The 14387-nt window shown below is 35.6% G+C and overlaps 4 protein-coding genes across 9 annotated transcripts; 3 read left to right on the top strand and 1 right to left on the bottom strand.

Moving 5' to 3' along the window:
- The first annotated feature begins 11 nt into the window (after positions 1 to 11).
- LOC127062703 (cell division cycle protein 27 homolog) lies at positions 12 to 5630 on the top strand. 4 transcript variants are annotated; one of them, XM_050991364.1, is made up of 13 exons: positions 12 to 174; positions 671 to 746; positions 826 to 973; positions 1050 to 1433; positions 1496 to 1790; positions 1888 to 2076; positions 2156 to 2402; positions 2486 to 2666; positions 2770 to 2995; positions 3093 to 3220; positions 3301 to 3622; positions 3699 to 3846; positions 3932 to 5630. In XM_050991364.1, exons 1-13 carry the CDS (start codon positions 151 to 153, stop codon positions 4066 to 4068), a joined length of 2505 nt encoding a protein of 834 aa, XP_050847321.1. In that variant the 5' UTR covers positions 12 to 150; the 3' UTR covers positions 4069 to 5630. The 4 variants fall into 4 exon arrangements, with proteins under 4 accessions (XP_050847321.1, XP_050847320.1, XP_050847318.1 ...); XM_050991363.1 differs by having other exon boundaries at positions 13 to 174; positions 1496 to 1817; positions 3935 to 5630; XM_050991361.1 differs by having other exon boundaries at positions 13 to 174; positions 1496 to 1817.
- A 392-nt stretch (positions 5631 to 6022) lies between these two features.
- LOC127062735 (phosphotriesterase-related protein) lies at positions 6023 to 7767 on the top strand. The gene is made up of 7 exons (XM_050991426.1): positions 6023 to 6189; positions 6246 to 6405; positions 6485 to 6675; positions 6752 to 6910; positions 6982 to 7146; positions 7240 to 7460; positions 7544 to 7767. Exons 1-7 carry the CDS (start codon positions 6162 to 6164, stop codon positions 7673 to 7675), a joined length of 1056 nt encoding a protein of 351 aa, XP_050847383.1. The 5' UTR covers positions 6023 to 6161; the 3' UTR covers positions 7676 to 7767.
- A 416-nt stretch (positions 7768 to 8183) lies between these two features.
- Positions 8184 to 9721, top strand: LOC127062746 (ras-related protein Rab-32-like). The gene is made up of 6 exons (XM_050991445.1): positions 8184 to 8304; positions 8563 to 8595; positions 8809 to 8905; positions 9012 to 9068; positions 9155 to 9399; positions 9473 to 9721. The coding sequence occupies exons 1-6, from the start codon at positions 8202 to 8204 to the stop codon at positions 9595 to 9597; spliced, it is 660 nt and encodes a 219-aa protein (XP_050847402.1). The 5' UTR covers positions 8184 to 8201; the 3' UTR covers positions 9598 to 9721.
- On the bottom strand, positions 8901 to 13169 carry LOC127062729 (G-protein coupled receptor moody). Of its 3 annotated transcripts, none has more exons than XM_050991417.1 (8): positions 13026 to 13169; positions 12797 to 12937; positions 12524 to 12694; positions 12231 to 12358; positions 12003 to 12156; positions 11728 to 11927; positions 11315 to 11578; positions 8901 to 10246 (listed from the first exon to the last, which is right to left on the bottom strand). In XM_050991417.1, exons 1-7 carry the CDS (start codon positions 13139 to 13141, stop codon positions 11349 to 11351), a joined length of 1140 nt encoding a protein of 379 aa, XP_050847374.1. In that variant the 5' UTR covers positions 13142 to 13169; the 3' UTR covers positions 8901 to 10246; positions 11315 to 11348. The 3 variants fall into 3 exon arrangements, with proteins under 3 accessions (XP_050847374.1, XP_050847373.1, XP_050847375.1); XM_050991416.1 differs by having other exon boundaries at positions 11393 to 11578; XM_050991418.1 differs by lacking the exon at positions 11315 to 11578.
- Between the last annotated feature and the right edge of the window lie 1218 nt (positions 13170 to 14387).

The raw sequence follows: 14387 nt of genomic DNA, 5'->3' as shown, positions 1-14387 counted from the left end.
GTTGCTCACTTCAAAAGGAATCCGACAAAAGATGGACTCCTGAAGAATTTTTATATGCATCGGTTGTTCGACTTCGGATTTTCCTAATTAAATTTTATTAGAACTGTTAAGATATTATTCTTTTTTATGATCACTTCCGCGGTGTAAACGATGATTGTGCAGGAGCCAGTGCAGGTAAACACAGCAGATATCCTGAAGAACTATAGATGACGTATAATTTTTAGACGGGATACATCCACACTTATTGATATTGACGTCTCAAAATTAAGGCCATTCTCTTGTGTATTTACTTAGTAAGAAATGTTGATTTCTGCAAATTATGAAGTAATTTCTAAAGTTATTTTTTTCTTTTTTCTTTTTTTAGTATTAACTACATAAAGAACTTGCGCTGTTTTAACATTTACTATCTTATATTGTGTTCCTTGAAAACTGTTACTCCAGTGATTTTATATGGGAAAACAAATATTTATAAATAATTACAATAGTTTATTAAACGCGCGAGTTTTTGTTATAAAAATTTCTATTTAGGCAAATTGTTGAATGTTTAATTATATATTTTTTTACACACTAATTCAGGAGTGTTTATGGTTGTGTTTATATATTATGATTGTGTGATAATGAGTACAATTGTATCACATTGATTACTTTCTTTTTATATTTGTAATTCCAGGCAGCCATATGGCACTGTTTAAATCATTATGCTTATCCAGATGCAATATTTTTGGCAGAAAGATTATGCGCGGAAGGTAATAATATGTCTTTTAATATTTTAGTGTTTGACAATTGCTTTTTATGCTGGTGATACATAATTAATGTATTTTACAGTGGATACAGAAGAAACATTATTTCTTTTGGCAACTTGTTATTATCGTTCTGGAAGAATTAGGCAAGCTCATGCCTTACTTTCTAAAAAAGCACCTAGTTCTGCACAATGTAGGTTTCTTTTGGCAAAATGCTGTTATGATTTGGAAAAGTAAGTGAAAAGAGATATAAATGTGAAATTTCGATCTTCTGATGTTTAATTGTCAATTTTAATTTAACGTTTTCAGGTATGCGGAAGCAGAAGCAGCAATAATCGGTGGATACTATAAGCAGTTAAAAAGTTTAGAAGAGATTACAACTCAATTTGGTGAACAGGCATGTTTTTCACTGCAGATAATAGCTAAAATTTATTATAAAATGATGCGCACTGCTAAAGGCAATGAAGCACATAAATTGGCTTTAAAAATGAATCCATTTTTATGGCATTCTTTCGAAGAATTATGTAATGTAGGAGAAAAAGTAGATCCAGCAAAGATCTTCAATCTGGACAAATTAGATAATTTTGCTATGTGCCATGGTGTAACACCAATTCTAAGTTATATTCCAGAACCTGATTTTATTGTACCTGTTAACAATACAAATAGTACTCCTACACCAAATGGCACTAATAGGTAAATATTTGCCTTTTTTCATCTTAACTTATCTATATTATGATGGTAATAATTTATTGTAGTACTCCTGTGCAAACTACAACCGCAACGATCATAAACAACGTAGCACCTAGTGTACGGTTGTATTCGTCTATAGAAGAAAGCCCGCAAAGTATACCTGCACACTATATTCATCCTTCTTCGATATCACCTCGTGCTAAACTTCCTCGATATCGGAGTATGTTCAGTAATTCTATGAGTCCTCTTACACCTAGTTTTGGTATCTTGCCATTGGAAAGCAACACGCCTGAACCTACCGTTTTACCTTCTCATACGACTCTTACAGAAGCAAATGACCAAAAAAGTTTAGCAAAATGTGTTAGTAATTTGAGGGCTCATGTAGGGGTAAGGGACAAAATGTAATAGTAGATTTTGTTTAAATTGTACATTGAAATGAATTTTATATATTTTTTAGCAATTTATTTCAAGGAAGGAAACACCTTTACAACAAGGTAAACCAGTATTTTCTCAATCTGGTAATGCAAGTAATACTGCTAATATAGTCACAGTAACACCAAGTACTCCTGCACCTGCACCACCTACTCTTCAGGGTACAAATGTTAGACGGTCGTCGAGATTGTTCAGTCACAGTTATTCGGTTAAGGTACGTATTGTTAGAATTGTACGTACTGCTTAATTTGATAATATAGTTATTAATAATAATTATTATATCTTTATTGTAGGAAAATAATAAGTCACCTAATAGAAATAAATTTGCAACACCTAAGTCACCATCAAGAAAAGCGAAAGCAAGACTATCCAAAACAAATTTAAATAAAACTAATTTTAATGACTTAAATGAGAGAAATCGAAATGAAAAAGAGAAGAATGAAACAATTACGTCTGAAAAGGCTGTAGCAAATGTAAATGCATTGAATAACCAAAGTAGCATTGCTCATTGTGCCGTGACATTGCAAAAACAATGTGCTGGTAAATTCCAAATATTTTATATAATGTTTTATTCCGAGAACAAAGAGTAATATATATATATACACATTTTTATTTATTTACAGAAGGTTTAATGTCTTTGTTAAAAGAACTTGGTACGGCATATCAACATTTAAGCCAGTACAATTGTGCACAAGCTATTGAGATCCTTAGTGTTCTTCCAACGCAACATTATAATACAGGATGGGTACTATCTATGTTAGCACGTGCTCATTTTGAGATGATAGATTACAAAAAATCAGCTGGGCAAGTGATACTATATTATTACGCATTAGAAAAATATCAAGTAATATATATATATATATATATATTAAACAATTCTAAATTTAATTCGATATTAAACTCACAGTTATTTTGCTGAAGTCAGACAATTAGAACCACAAAGGACTGAATTAATGGAAATATATAGTACAGTTCTATGGCATATGCACGCAGAAGTACAACTTTCTACGCTGGCTCAAGAACTCGTTTCCGAAGATCGTAATTCACCAGCTGCATGGTGTGCCACGGGTAATCTATTCTCTGCTCAAACTGAGCATGAAACAGCGATCAAGTTTTTCCAAAGAGCTATTCAGGTATAAAATTAAATTATTGTCACGAAAAGTATTGCTTTATAATAAACAAAGTCATTTTACCTACTACAAAATAAAATACTATTTTCAAATTTTTTAGGTAGATCCTAATTTTCCATATGCATATACACTCCTTGGTCATGAATATGTTATGACTGAGGAATTGGATAAGGCAATTACAGCGTTTCGTAATGCAATTAGACTTGATCCCAGACACTACAATGCATGGTAAAGGATTTAAAATGTTATACTTTATGGTTTCATAGTTTCATAAAAAAATATATTTTCAATGCTAATCTGTATTTTAGGTTTGGCTTGGGAACAATATTTTCTAAACAAGAACAATATAGCTTAGCAGAATTACATTTTAAACGAGCTTTGCAAATAAATCCACAGAACTCGGCAATTATGTGCCATATAGGTGTCGTACAACATGCCCTCAAAAAAACCGATCAAGCTTTAAGAACATTAAATGCTGCTATTACTAACGATCCTAATAATACTCTTTGTAAATTCCATCGTGCAACCATTAATTTTTCAATTGGTCGGCACGCCGAAGCATTACGAGAGTTCGAAGAATTAAAAAATATCGTGCCCAAAGAATCTCTAGTCTATTATTCGATAGGAAAGGTAAGATATTCTTTATTCGATGTAATATCGTTCTTATTCATTTTTCTTCTTTATCTTATTTTTATTTTCATTGAAGGTGCATAAGAAACTAGGAAATACTCATCTTGCACTGATGTACTTTAGTTGGGCAACAGATTTAGACCCGAAAGGTGTAAATAGTCAAATAAAAGAAGCTATATTAAGTCCAGGTCAAGGTGATGAAGATTCTCCGGGAACACAATCAGGCAGGTTATCAAATCTAATCGTTTGCTTTTCATTTTGTCCTGATAAAAATATAATCATTTAAATTTCTTTCGTCGTTATTTCTAGCAGAGGAACAACAAATTCAAAATAATAGTTCTATGGAACACGAAACTGATACAAACAGAGAAGGAAACGGGCCGATACTTGATGGAAATGTTCCTCCTGTTGAAGCACCTGCTGATGACAGTGATGACAGTTTATGAAGATGTCGTGTAATGTGGAATGGATTTGTAGAACGAAACATTGTTTCGCGTTGTTATATATCACCTTCATATTGATTTAATCGAAAGTTTTCCAGCTGATGTAGCTTGTTCTGGATCGATGCTTATTGAATTATTACTAATTTGATTTACATAGGATCTGAAACAATCAAGAACTGACTTTTACCATTTTTGTTACCAGCTTTGTAGTATTTTAATGCGTTTCTCAGCCTTGTACTATGAGAACCTGTAATATTTTCTCTCTCTCTCTTTCTTTCTCTCTCTTCTTTTTTCTTTAAGTAATGAACTAGAATTTATGTCTCGTGCTTTCCATGTCGTTTATGTCAGATCCGATGAGTATGAGAAAAGCAACAATTTACATGAGAAAATTAATGATTGACTTAATCTTTTTCATCGACTTGTACATTACGCGTTTATCTGTATATTTTTTACTATATCGCGGTTCCCTTTTATATTCGTTCGAACATTCGATCATTTTCCTTACGAATCAACTATTGTGTAGAGACTGTACCGCGTTATAAAACCTAAGCGAATATAGTCGTAAGCATGCCGTATATAGTTAGGTAATATAATTAATTAATTGCGTAAGGAAGTAAGAGAAGTCTTGTGTAAATGTAAATTATTATTATGGTATATATCTCCCTATTATTTTATTATAATTATATTATTATTATCTATATATAATTATTATCGGTAATTCAAGGATCGTGAAATCATACTCGGCTATACAAAGGTAGCCGTCGGACGACCGTGCAATTCATACGATGAGGTAAAACCGCGTTGATCGATCGAATCTTTTTCGCAAACGACACTGTCGAAGACAATTTGGATTGCGAATGATAAATGTCAAAAAGTCGATCGAACGGTTGTGTATATTCAATGGCGAATCAATGTACTCGTATTTGCAATACACGCATATTGCCGGGACATTAATCGTACGGGCGAGATTACGTTTCGCATAAATAAAACGTATATCGATATGTTGTCTTTAAAATATACGACACACACAAAAACGTTTGTACAAGCATAAATGCATCCAATTTTTTTAAGGCAGCAAGTAATCGTACATGTTCGTCCTTTATGAAATCAAGGTTGAAACGGCTCTGCTAGAGTCGTGCCAGATTTATCTTTCTTTACTTTTTTCCCCCTTTTTTTTTTTTTTTTTTTTTAACGCGGACTTAAACACGTTAAATTCTTAGTTCTATCTAGGAGTAAATATATATTTGAGATATAGTGTTCACTCGGCGTTAAAGAGTTAATGAAAAACTTAAAGTGCGTGCACAGTACTATTATTAAATTCCTATTTAACGCACCGAGTTTCTCGTGCTGGAAACGTGAACATGTAGTTTGATCGCATAAAAAGCGATTGTATCTGTACACACGTATATAATATTGAAGTTATATGAAACGTTACGTTGAGACGAGTATTATTATGTACTGTGTACACCATGTGACATAGTTGTGCACGTGGATGTAGCATTTTATATTGTACACAATTGAGTGAAATGCACGTAACGAAAAAATAGATAAATTATCGATTCATATACGCGTACATGTATATATAATACAATCATCTCGTGTATCTTTCTCTTCCTCTTATTTATCCCACCGAGACGAAGTTCGTCCATTTTTTTATTTATTTATTTATCGTTTTCTTCCATTTTTTATAAACCCTTCGTCCTTGGGAAATTGCAATACGAAAGCAAGAGGAATCTTATGATTTCGTAGCGACTTAGCGCGATTATTACTTTATAAAGAAAATCTTGCAACAAATATAAATAAAGAAGGGGATAATGTATTTGTGTTCTCTGCTTTGAAGTACAAGTTGACATGGTTTCCGTTCATCTCACCTTCAAATTCAGTTTTTGTATCGTCAAAGATCCAATAATAATAATAGTAAGTAAACATTATATAAGAGCTTGATAAGCATCCCAGTGGTAGAACGGTTGGAAAGAGTAAGAGAGTATTCGTACGCTTGTATTTAGGAGGAAAATCGTGACTGCTTGATCGCGTTTAATATTTTTCTATATATCGTTCCGATTTAACAGAATATCACTGATATATTTTATATAAAGATGAACGTGACTGAAAGCGTACAAACCGGTGAGTAGATTCGTTAACTTTAAATATTTAACGATCTCATAATAAGATTTGTTTAGTACTTGGAAGGATAAGACTTCCAGAACTCGGCCGAGTTTTGACACACGAACATGTCGCTGTGGATTTTACCGCGTTTTACACAGCACCACCGAATAGATTAACACGTTTCTTGAATGATCAAATCAAGCTTCATACTCTCGGATTGGTGAAACAGTATCCGTAAGCGAAGAAGATGTGAAATCGCTCGATATAGTCGTATGTTTGTACATAATTATAAAATATTGTCTTATTTACATAGATATAGTAACATGTATAATATCAAATTCAATGATGTCGAAACCGCTTACGCCGTGTTAGAAGATCTAAGATTACTTCGCTACTTTGGCGGTGGTACTATAGTGGAAAACAGTAGCCACGGTTTGAAACGCGATGTTTTATTGATGAAAACGCTCAGTGAAAAGACTGGAATTAATATTATAGCTGGCACAGGTATTTTTTTGATTTTAATTTTACATTTGACATCACAGCGCTTTTCTATCAACTCGTTAATGTTTGTTGATTTAAGGATTCTACGTTGCGAAAGTACAGAACGCTAGTACTTTGAATTTATCCATCGAAAATATGTATAACGTGATTATGAAAGAAATGACCGAAGGTTGCGAGGAGTGTTCCCTGATCAAAACGGGATTTATCGGAGAAGTTGGAACTTCTTTGCCGATCGAAGGTACGTTGGAATAAAAATCATAATGCACCTATACGTATATCGTATTGATATTTAATACTTGACTCGTATAGATTTTGAGAGACGCTCAATACAGGCTACTGCAGCAGCTCAAGCACAACTACGATGCCCCGTTAGTTTCCATCCGGGAAGAGATTCGAGTTTACCTGCCGAAATAATCAGAATTTATGAGGAAGCGGGCGGAGATTCGCGCAAGGCTGTAATGTCCCATCTCGATCGTATGGCCAACATTTTCTTTGCAATGCATTGCTTTTGCACTCCTTCTCCGCATTCTTTGCAAGATTTATATCATCTTCCATGAAAATGTACAGGTACTTTCACCGATAAAGAAGCTCTGCTGGAATTCGCGGATGACACTAGGTGTTATTGTCAGTTTGATCTCTTTGGCACCGAATGTTCTTTCTATCAATTGAATCCATTAGTTGACATGTTATCCGATGCACAACGTGTCGATTACGTTCAGATTTTACGAGACGAGGGAAAACTAGAAAGAGTACTTATGAGTCATGATATTCACACTAAACATCGTTTGGTACGTATAATGTTTGATCGAGCATTCTTCTTTTGGTTTTTTACTTGTAACATTTATTTTTATTGCCTTGCTTCTTCACCTAGGTTAATTACGGAGGTCACGGTTACGCTCATCTCTACAACAACGTACTCCCGAAGTTTAGAATGAGAGGATTTTCCGAAGAGGAAATAGAGACGTTGATTGTTACCAATCCGAAAGAGTGGCTCTTCTTTTAAATTCTTTTTTGTTACTATATATATATAATGCACTCGTTGAATTAACATTTTATTCGATCATTTATTAATAAATTAAGATAATCTTTTTTTCATACCTATTACATGTACATATCGTATCCCACATACATATATAAGCATTGGCGAAATAAAACTATTTTCATGTATTAATTGTATATTTTATTATTCTTTCGCTCGAAGCTAGATAAATGACTTTTTATTGTTGCGAAGATTTCACCGTCAGTGATACGCGCGTGTATTCGAACTTTGTGCGGGATCAGCTGTTTACAACGAGAAACGACGAGATAGAATGAGAGACGAAGACGATAGGGGAACGATATAAGCCGAAAGAGGAGGGGTTTGGTACGACCCTCCGAGGTCGAAAAGTTGACTCTCCACTGTTGTTTATCGCTTCTACTACCTAAGTCGAGACGCTACACACTTCGAGTATTTTCCTTAACGTATTATTCCGTGGATCATTCTTCGTATTCTTCGAACGAAGGAAGAACTGGAACGGGAAGAAGAGAGGATGGATACGAGAAAACTTAGAAGAGATTCCGACGTAGTGCTCTCAAATGTTGGACGTAGAGAGCTTCTCTTTAAGTTTCTTGTTATCGGTGATTATGGCGTCGGTGAGTGATTATTTTCTTCGTCGGACGTTCTATAATTTTTTGTACCCATGTTGAAAAAAGTAAAGGTGAAAAGTTCATGTCAATTGTAACGCGTGCCATCTCTGTTCTCCTACTCATTCGAATTTATTTCGATAACGTTAGTCAACATGATAATTAGAGATAAGTGAATCGGTCAGATTTGACGTGATATTTATTTGTCACGCGTACGAATTCCATTTTTTATCCATTCGTATTCTCACTTTTCTTGTTTTATTCCAGGCAAAACGGCTCTCGTACGACGATACACAGAAGGTAATCCGACGTTTTCTCCTTAATGTCATTGTACCTTGAGGCGTTTAGGCGATCGCACGAGATTAGAATGATCTGATGATACGTGCAAGCCATGTACGCATAAACTGGCTTATCCGTTCTAAAGAAAGATATACGTCATCGCACAACTGCTCGTCGCACCTGCAAGGCAGGGCTCTTTATCGGCGTCGACTGCACAACTACTGTCTTTTCCAGGAAAGTTTTCTTCGAATTACAAGATAACGATAGGAGCTGATTTTGCGATAAAAACGCTCGATTGGGATTCAAACACTAAAATAAATTTGCAGTTATGGTACTGTCGCTTTTATTGTAATGTCTTTATTTATACGTATACGTTCACTTATACGCGTAAACATTGGCAACGAGTCGTAGCGAACGTGACTGTTTATTACTTTCAGGGATATCGCCGGTCACGAGAGATTTGGATACATGACCAGGGTTTACTACAAATATGCGTATGTCTCCGATGTCATGTAAAAATTCGCCGAGAAGATGATCGCATTAATCTATAAGACAGTCCTGTCGTTCATATTTTTATTAGCGTCGCCGCGGCATTGGTTTTTGATATCTCACGAGCGGCGACTTTTCAGTCGATGAAGAAGTGGCTAAGCGATTTAAGAGAAAAAGTCACTCTTCCGGACGGATCGAGCATACCCGTTGTTCTTCTGGCGAACAAATGTGACATTCGACATGTGGCTGTATCAACCGAACAGATCGTTAAATTTTGCAAAGAGAACAATATCGGCGAGTGGTACGTTACCTCGGCAAAAGAGAATACGAACGTTGGTGAGTACTTATAACGAAAGAAGAACGAGTGGCTTTAAATTTTAGATTTCGCACGATGCTTCTTGCCTTTCAGACGAAGCGATACGCCACTTGGTGGAAAATGTACTAAGAGCGAAAATCGAAGGTGGAATACGGGATTCCATAAGGCTCCGCGATGATCCTATAGAGCGCGGCAAGACAGGCTGTTGCAAGTTTTAATCGATGTGTTCCTAAATTGATTCTCTCTTTCATACTTGAGTTTGCTTTATCATCTAGTTGTAATTATCTAAAACATTTCTAAACGTATATTAATAGAATAAAGTCTATCTAAATCGCTACGGTACATGGATATATTTACAAATTGGATTTTATTCCTAAACGATTTTCGACTAGCCCTTTTATTATTATTAAATTATTATCGTCCCAACGATCCATCGATGCGAATCAACATAAATGCGCATTACTTATTTCTTAATCTTTACGTGGTTTTACTTTGGTAATTCACTGGTACTGCGAATCGCGACGCTCGCTTTCAACCTAATTTGTCGGTAACGTCGGCGTTATAAATACGCGTTATTGGTTTCGATCGTGTAGTCCTTCGAGACGCGTCGTCCTTTTCAATCGTTTCAAATAATTTACATTGGTTTCTATCGTTTGCGATTGCGTACGATTCATGCACACTTGTTCAAAACTTTGCTTCGTTTCATTTTCTCAAACATCTTCCTTTTTCCTTTGTTCTTTTTTGACCTGGATCTTTAACTCCTTCAAGATCCTTTTTAATCGACCTTCTACAGTGTCTCTTCCAACTGGTTATTTTTGACAGGATTCATAGCAATGGAGACGGTCGATACCATAGTCTTCGAGTAATCTATGAAAGCAAATAAAGGAAAATAATTAGGATTCTGACTTGTATGTTGTTTAGTTCGTGTTTAGAGTTGTTGCAATAAATGAATACATAGGTGCAAGCAAATATTGTAGGCAGAAATGAAAAAAATGGCTGAATAAGGAACAAAAATTGTTAAGCATTTGGGAACAATTGTTAACGTTTCAGCGTCTCTATGCATTTCGTATCGAAATTCGGATCGTGTCAAAGAACTTACGTTTACAAAATGAAACGAGATGTGAGACACGCTAATTATAAAAATGATTGCACGTGGGTGTAATTTTAACATCAAATGGTGAAACACGATTGCAAGTCTATTGACCAATCACGATAAAAATCGATTAAAATAACTTTACGATAAACGCTTGTTTTAACGATTCCTTTTGAAGTAACGAAATTTATTCGCCTCTCTTCGATGAGTCAATAAAATATGCGATAAACGTATGTCCAGCGTTATTGTTGTTGTACATGTACGAATTATTCGTTTATCTTATCGCGAATAATTATTTATGAAACGCGGAAGTACGTATGGCGAAATAATTCTTATTATTGCATCCAATTAGAAAGGGAGTACGTTATTACGTATTGATCCTGCAAAAAAATAGGATCGAGTTATAGCGGTATATAGCAATCGAAGCTAGTTGACTGTATGTTCCAATTATACGAAGCGTCTACTTGGCGCACTATACCTTCGAGGTATGTTCAATGACGTTTGCATATACATTATTGAGAGAAAACTTCCAACTACCGCGAAGAAAAAGTATAATTCACTTATGAGAGCTCTAAATACAAGGAATTATTTATTTCATTGATTCGATTATTTGACGATACGTATTTTATAGATGCGACAGTTAGATTTACGCCAAAATGAACGTTTTCAAAGAATTTCTTTGCTTGCCGCTTGGTACCTGTCGTTATTAAAGTTTATTCTGCCGATGGATCCGTTTACACGTACATACATAGATACATATAGACGTGAACTTGCGCGGTGCAACATGCCTGCACATAGCAAAGACAATCTTAGAAAGCAGCGAACTTGTGCCCTTGACTTACGAAGTGAGCGAGTGGTCGCTTAGCTCGTGTTCGGTCAGAGCTTGGAGAGCGTTACCACGCGACGGTGCTCGAAGTTACCTTGGCCGAAGTCTTGGTGGTGCTGACCGGGCGCACTGCTCCCGAAAGGTGTGAGACTCGCCCTTATCCGCGAACAGCCAATCACGCCAGCGTATGCTTGTCTGTATTGCTTATTCATGATAACGTAGATTATCGGGTTCACGCAGGAAGCGAAGTATAGAAGAAGATAACCAAGAACGTGGAAGCCTGTTAATTTTGTTTCCTTTTTATCATCGTCAAAAAAATAATAATGATCGTCTTCTCGTATAGAGATCATTATTTTTACATGTATCTATTATACACGTTGTAATACATATAAACGTTGAAACGATCTCTTTTCTCTTTTGTTTCTTTACCTGGATATTTTACGTTAACGTCGACCATCTTTACTATAGTGATTGGTAGATAACAGACTAGAAAACTAAGGAAGATAGCGAGTACCATCTTCGTAATCCTCCATTCGCTACGTCTTTGTTTGATCTCTCTGGTATCTCTACCAGGTGTGTGCGGTGACTTTATCGTTGGTGTTGCGTGTTTTCGCATCCTCGACTCGGAGCTGTATAAATAAATGAAAGCATTACTGTAGGACGGAATAATCGTTTCTATTTGCGACAAAATAGCAAAAATGTACCTGTGAACGACCCAAAATATTTTTGCGTAACAGCCGACGATAACTACGCACGGTATCACGAAACCCGTAGCGAACAAAAACCTTTTAGAGGTATGACCATGATCGTCTTTGACTATCGAGCATGTTTCTAGGTACATATCGTAATCGAATTTTCCTGGAAAGAAAGACGAAGATCAATGCCAGTCGAAGAATCGAAATTTAATTTCAAGAATCATAGTATCATCCTACCCCAAACGCCTAACAACGTTGGCACCTGCATCACGTAGGCGAACAGCCAGCAAAAAATGATCATCGCAGCGATCCAGTGCTTTTTATAAATCTTACTATATATTCCGTGATGAGCTATCATGATGTATCTGAAGATACGTTAGATAATATTATATTAAAAGCCCTACAAATTTCATCCCATTCTAATTAGTTTAACAATTTTATGGAATGTGTTGTTATATTTGAGGTACTATAGCTAAATTGATTTCATTATTTTTAAGATCTGATCTTCCGATAAGAAGTAAAAATAATACCTGTTAATCGTGATAGCTGCTACGGACAAAAGACTGACTCCAACGTTTCCGTACCTCAAGAAGGGTACGAGGACGCACAATGATCTAATGTCCGCCCAACTTGCATCGACGAATCTGATAGAGTCGAAGGGTAATACTAACGAACAAAACACAAAGTCTGCCACGCAAAGGCTACAAGGAGTAAATTAAGTGAAATTAATTTTTGATTTAAATAAATACTTATTATTAGTAATATATTTATCTACAGAAAGAATGAATTTTGCTTCGTTGTACCTTATTATGAACGCTGCTGCAACGTTACGAACTTTTGGATACTTGCAAAGGGCAACGATGGTAAGAAGATTGCCGGCTAGGCCTGTGATCATAATGAGTATAGCCACGATCGCGGCAAATGTTCTTAATGGCCTCGGAAATCTACATTAAAAATTGTAAATAAAAAAAAAATGTAACCAGAGAAATTCGCGTTTAGTCTCGAGATAAAGTTAATACGGATTCGTCTTACCTCGAAAGTTCACCGTCGATGATGTTACCATGAGTCGTATTGTCCGTAACGTGCGTCGGCCACGTGGCCATCGAATTCGTCTCAAAGCCACGAAAATTTTGATTTAATGATTCCATCTTTACTCGATCGCCAAAGCCAAAGCGTTCTTTGATTGGTCCTGTGACATTGAAAGAGAATAAAACCTAAATTATTACTTATTTTTGAAGATATTCTTATATAGAATGAGAGATTATTCTACCGTAGATCTAATTTACGGAAAAATCTAAAACGTTAATGCAAAGAAGAATCGAGCTCCCTTTTTTTTTTCACTTCACACTCGTAGAAATCGTTTAGTCGAGCCAAGATTAAAAGGGACGTACGATGAAGCGTAAAGTCAGGAACTCATTAATCATAGAAGTCGAGCCGTCGCGAGAGGTCGTTATTATTTATAGGGTTATTCGAAAGGAACGTTGACGAGAACGGAAGTAAGTTGTCCTGAAGCTTAAGAAGGATAACATAGGAAGCTTAGGGAATATTATTCACCTTTCATCTGTCAGAATCGTAAAACCGAGTATAAAATATTTTGTAATGTATCTACATTTATAAGCGCGATATCTCTCTTGGCTAAATGATAATATTTGATAAATTTTACATTCGACACCCTTCAAGAACAGTGTATTCTTCATTCTCTCTCAATATACGAGTATTTATAATTAATTATTATACGGTATACATGTACTTCTATTGTAAATATGTATACTAAACGAAGATCATAAACGTGTAACATAAGAAATATTATTTCTTCGAGTTACTTCTGCGGATATTGATACCTAATACGAGCCTCGTCAGATGATCGACCAAGTCTTGACAAATTTATACGTATATGGCATCGAATAACAGTTTTATGCTGATACGTGTATCAGATGTGCCAAGGTATTTGCTTTTTAAACGCATAAGTTATGATACGAGATACGTACAGACTACGTTAGACACTTTCGATAGACGAGTAATACCTGTAAATAGAAGAAAATAAAGAGAAAAGTTATCATCGGGGATAGCTGCATCATAGTTATTTGAGACTATGCTGGATTTGGTAAACTGAGGTCAAACTGTGGTGCATTAACCTCGATTGAGCTTAATTAAGAGAAATTAACAGACACCCGGTACTAAGCGTCCCCTCGTAGCAAAAAACACGTCGAAACTCATGGGAGACACGAGAACGCGCGGATATGTCCCTTAACTCGAACTCTTTTATCGTTTTGACACGAGGCCGTACATGGTGTCGACCGTATTCAGCTTTATGAGAGTTGTAAAACTAGAAAAAAAATAACACGAGCATGTGGGTTAAAGAATTATCTATGGGAACGTAAAATAAACGCCTGC

Source organism: Vespula vulgaris, chromosome 3, assembly GCF_905475345.1.
Source record: "Vespula vulgaris chromosome 3, iyVesVulg1.1, whole genome shotgun sequence".
NCBI classification, from domain to species: domain Eukaryota; kingdom Metazoa; phylum Arthropoda; class Insecta; order Hymenoptera; family Vespidae; genus Vespula; species Vespula vulgaris.
This window is presented reverse-complemented; position numbering and strand designations above follow the sequence as displayed.

Bases quoted from the DNA above. Each gene is read 5' to 3' on its own strand.
- LOC127062703 (XM_050991361.1), top strand. From the start codon at position 151: ATGATTGTGCAGGAGCCAGTGCAG. The intron at 974-1,049 runs GTAAGTGAAAAG...TAACGTTTTCAG, and splicing joins TGCTGTTATGATTTGGAAAA to GTATGCGGAAGCAGAAGCAG. The intron at 2,667-2,769 runs GCAAGTGATACT...TTAAACTCACAG, and splicing joins GATTACAAAAAATCAGCTGG to TTATTTTGCTGAAGTCAGAC.
- LOC127062735 (XM_050991426.1), top strand. From the start codon at position 6,162: ATGAACGTGACTGAAAGCGTACAAACCG. The intron at 6,911-6,981 runs GTACGTTGGAAT...TGACTCGTATAG, and splicing joins AACTTCTTTGCCGATCGAAG to ATTTTGAGAGACGCTCAATA. The intron at 7,147-7,239 runs GTATGGCCAACA...GAAAATGTACAG, and splicing joins TGTAATGTCCCATCTCGATC to GTACTTTCACCGATAAAGAA.
- LOC127062746 (XM_050991445.1), top strand. From the start codon at position 8,202: ATGGATACGAGAAAACTTAGAAGAGATTCCGACGTAGTGCTCTCAAAT. The intron at 9,069-9,154 runs GTATGTCTCCGA...TATTTTTATTAG, and splicing joins AGGGTTTACTACAAATATGC to CGTCGCCGCGGCATTGGTTT. The intron at 9,400-9,472 runs GTGAGTACTTAT...CTTGCCTTTCAG, and splicing joins AAAAGAGAATACGAACGTTG to ACGAAGCGATACGCCACTTG.
- LOC127062729 (XM_050991416.1), bottom strand. From the start codon at position 13,141: ATGGAATCATTAAATCAAAATTTTCGTGGCTTTGAGACGAATTCGATG. The intron at 12,359-12,523 runs GTATTATTTTTA...ACGTATCTTCAG, and splicing joins GCAGCTATCACGATTAACAG to ATACATCATGATAGCTCATC. The intron at 11,579-11,727 runs GTAAAGAAACAA...CAAAATTAACAG, and splicing joins CGTTAACGTAAAATATCCAG to GCTTCCACGTTCTTGGTTAT.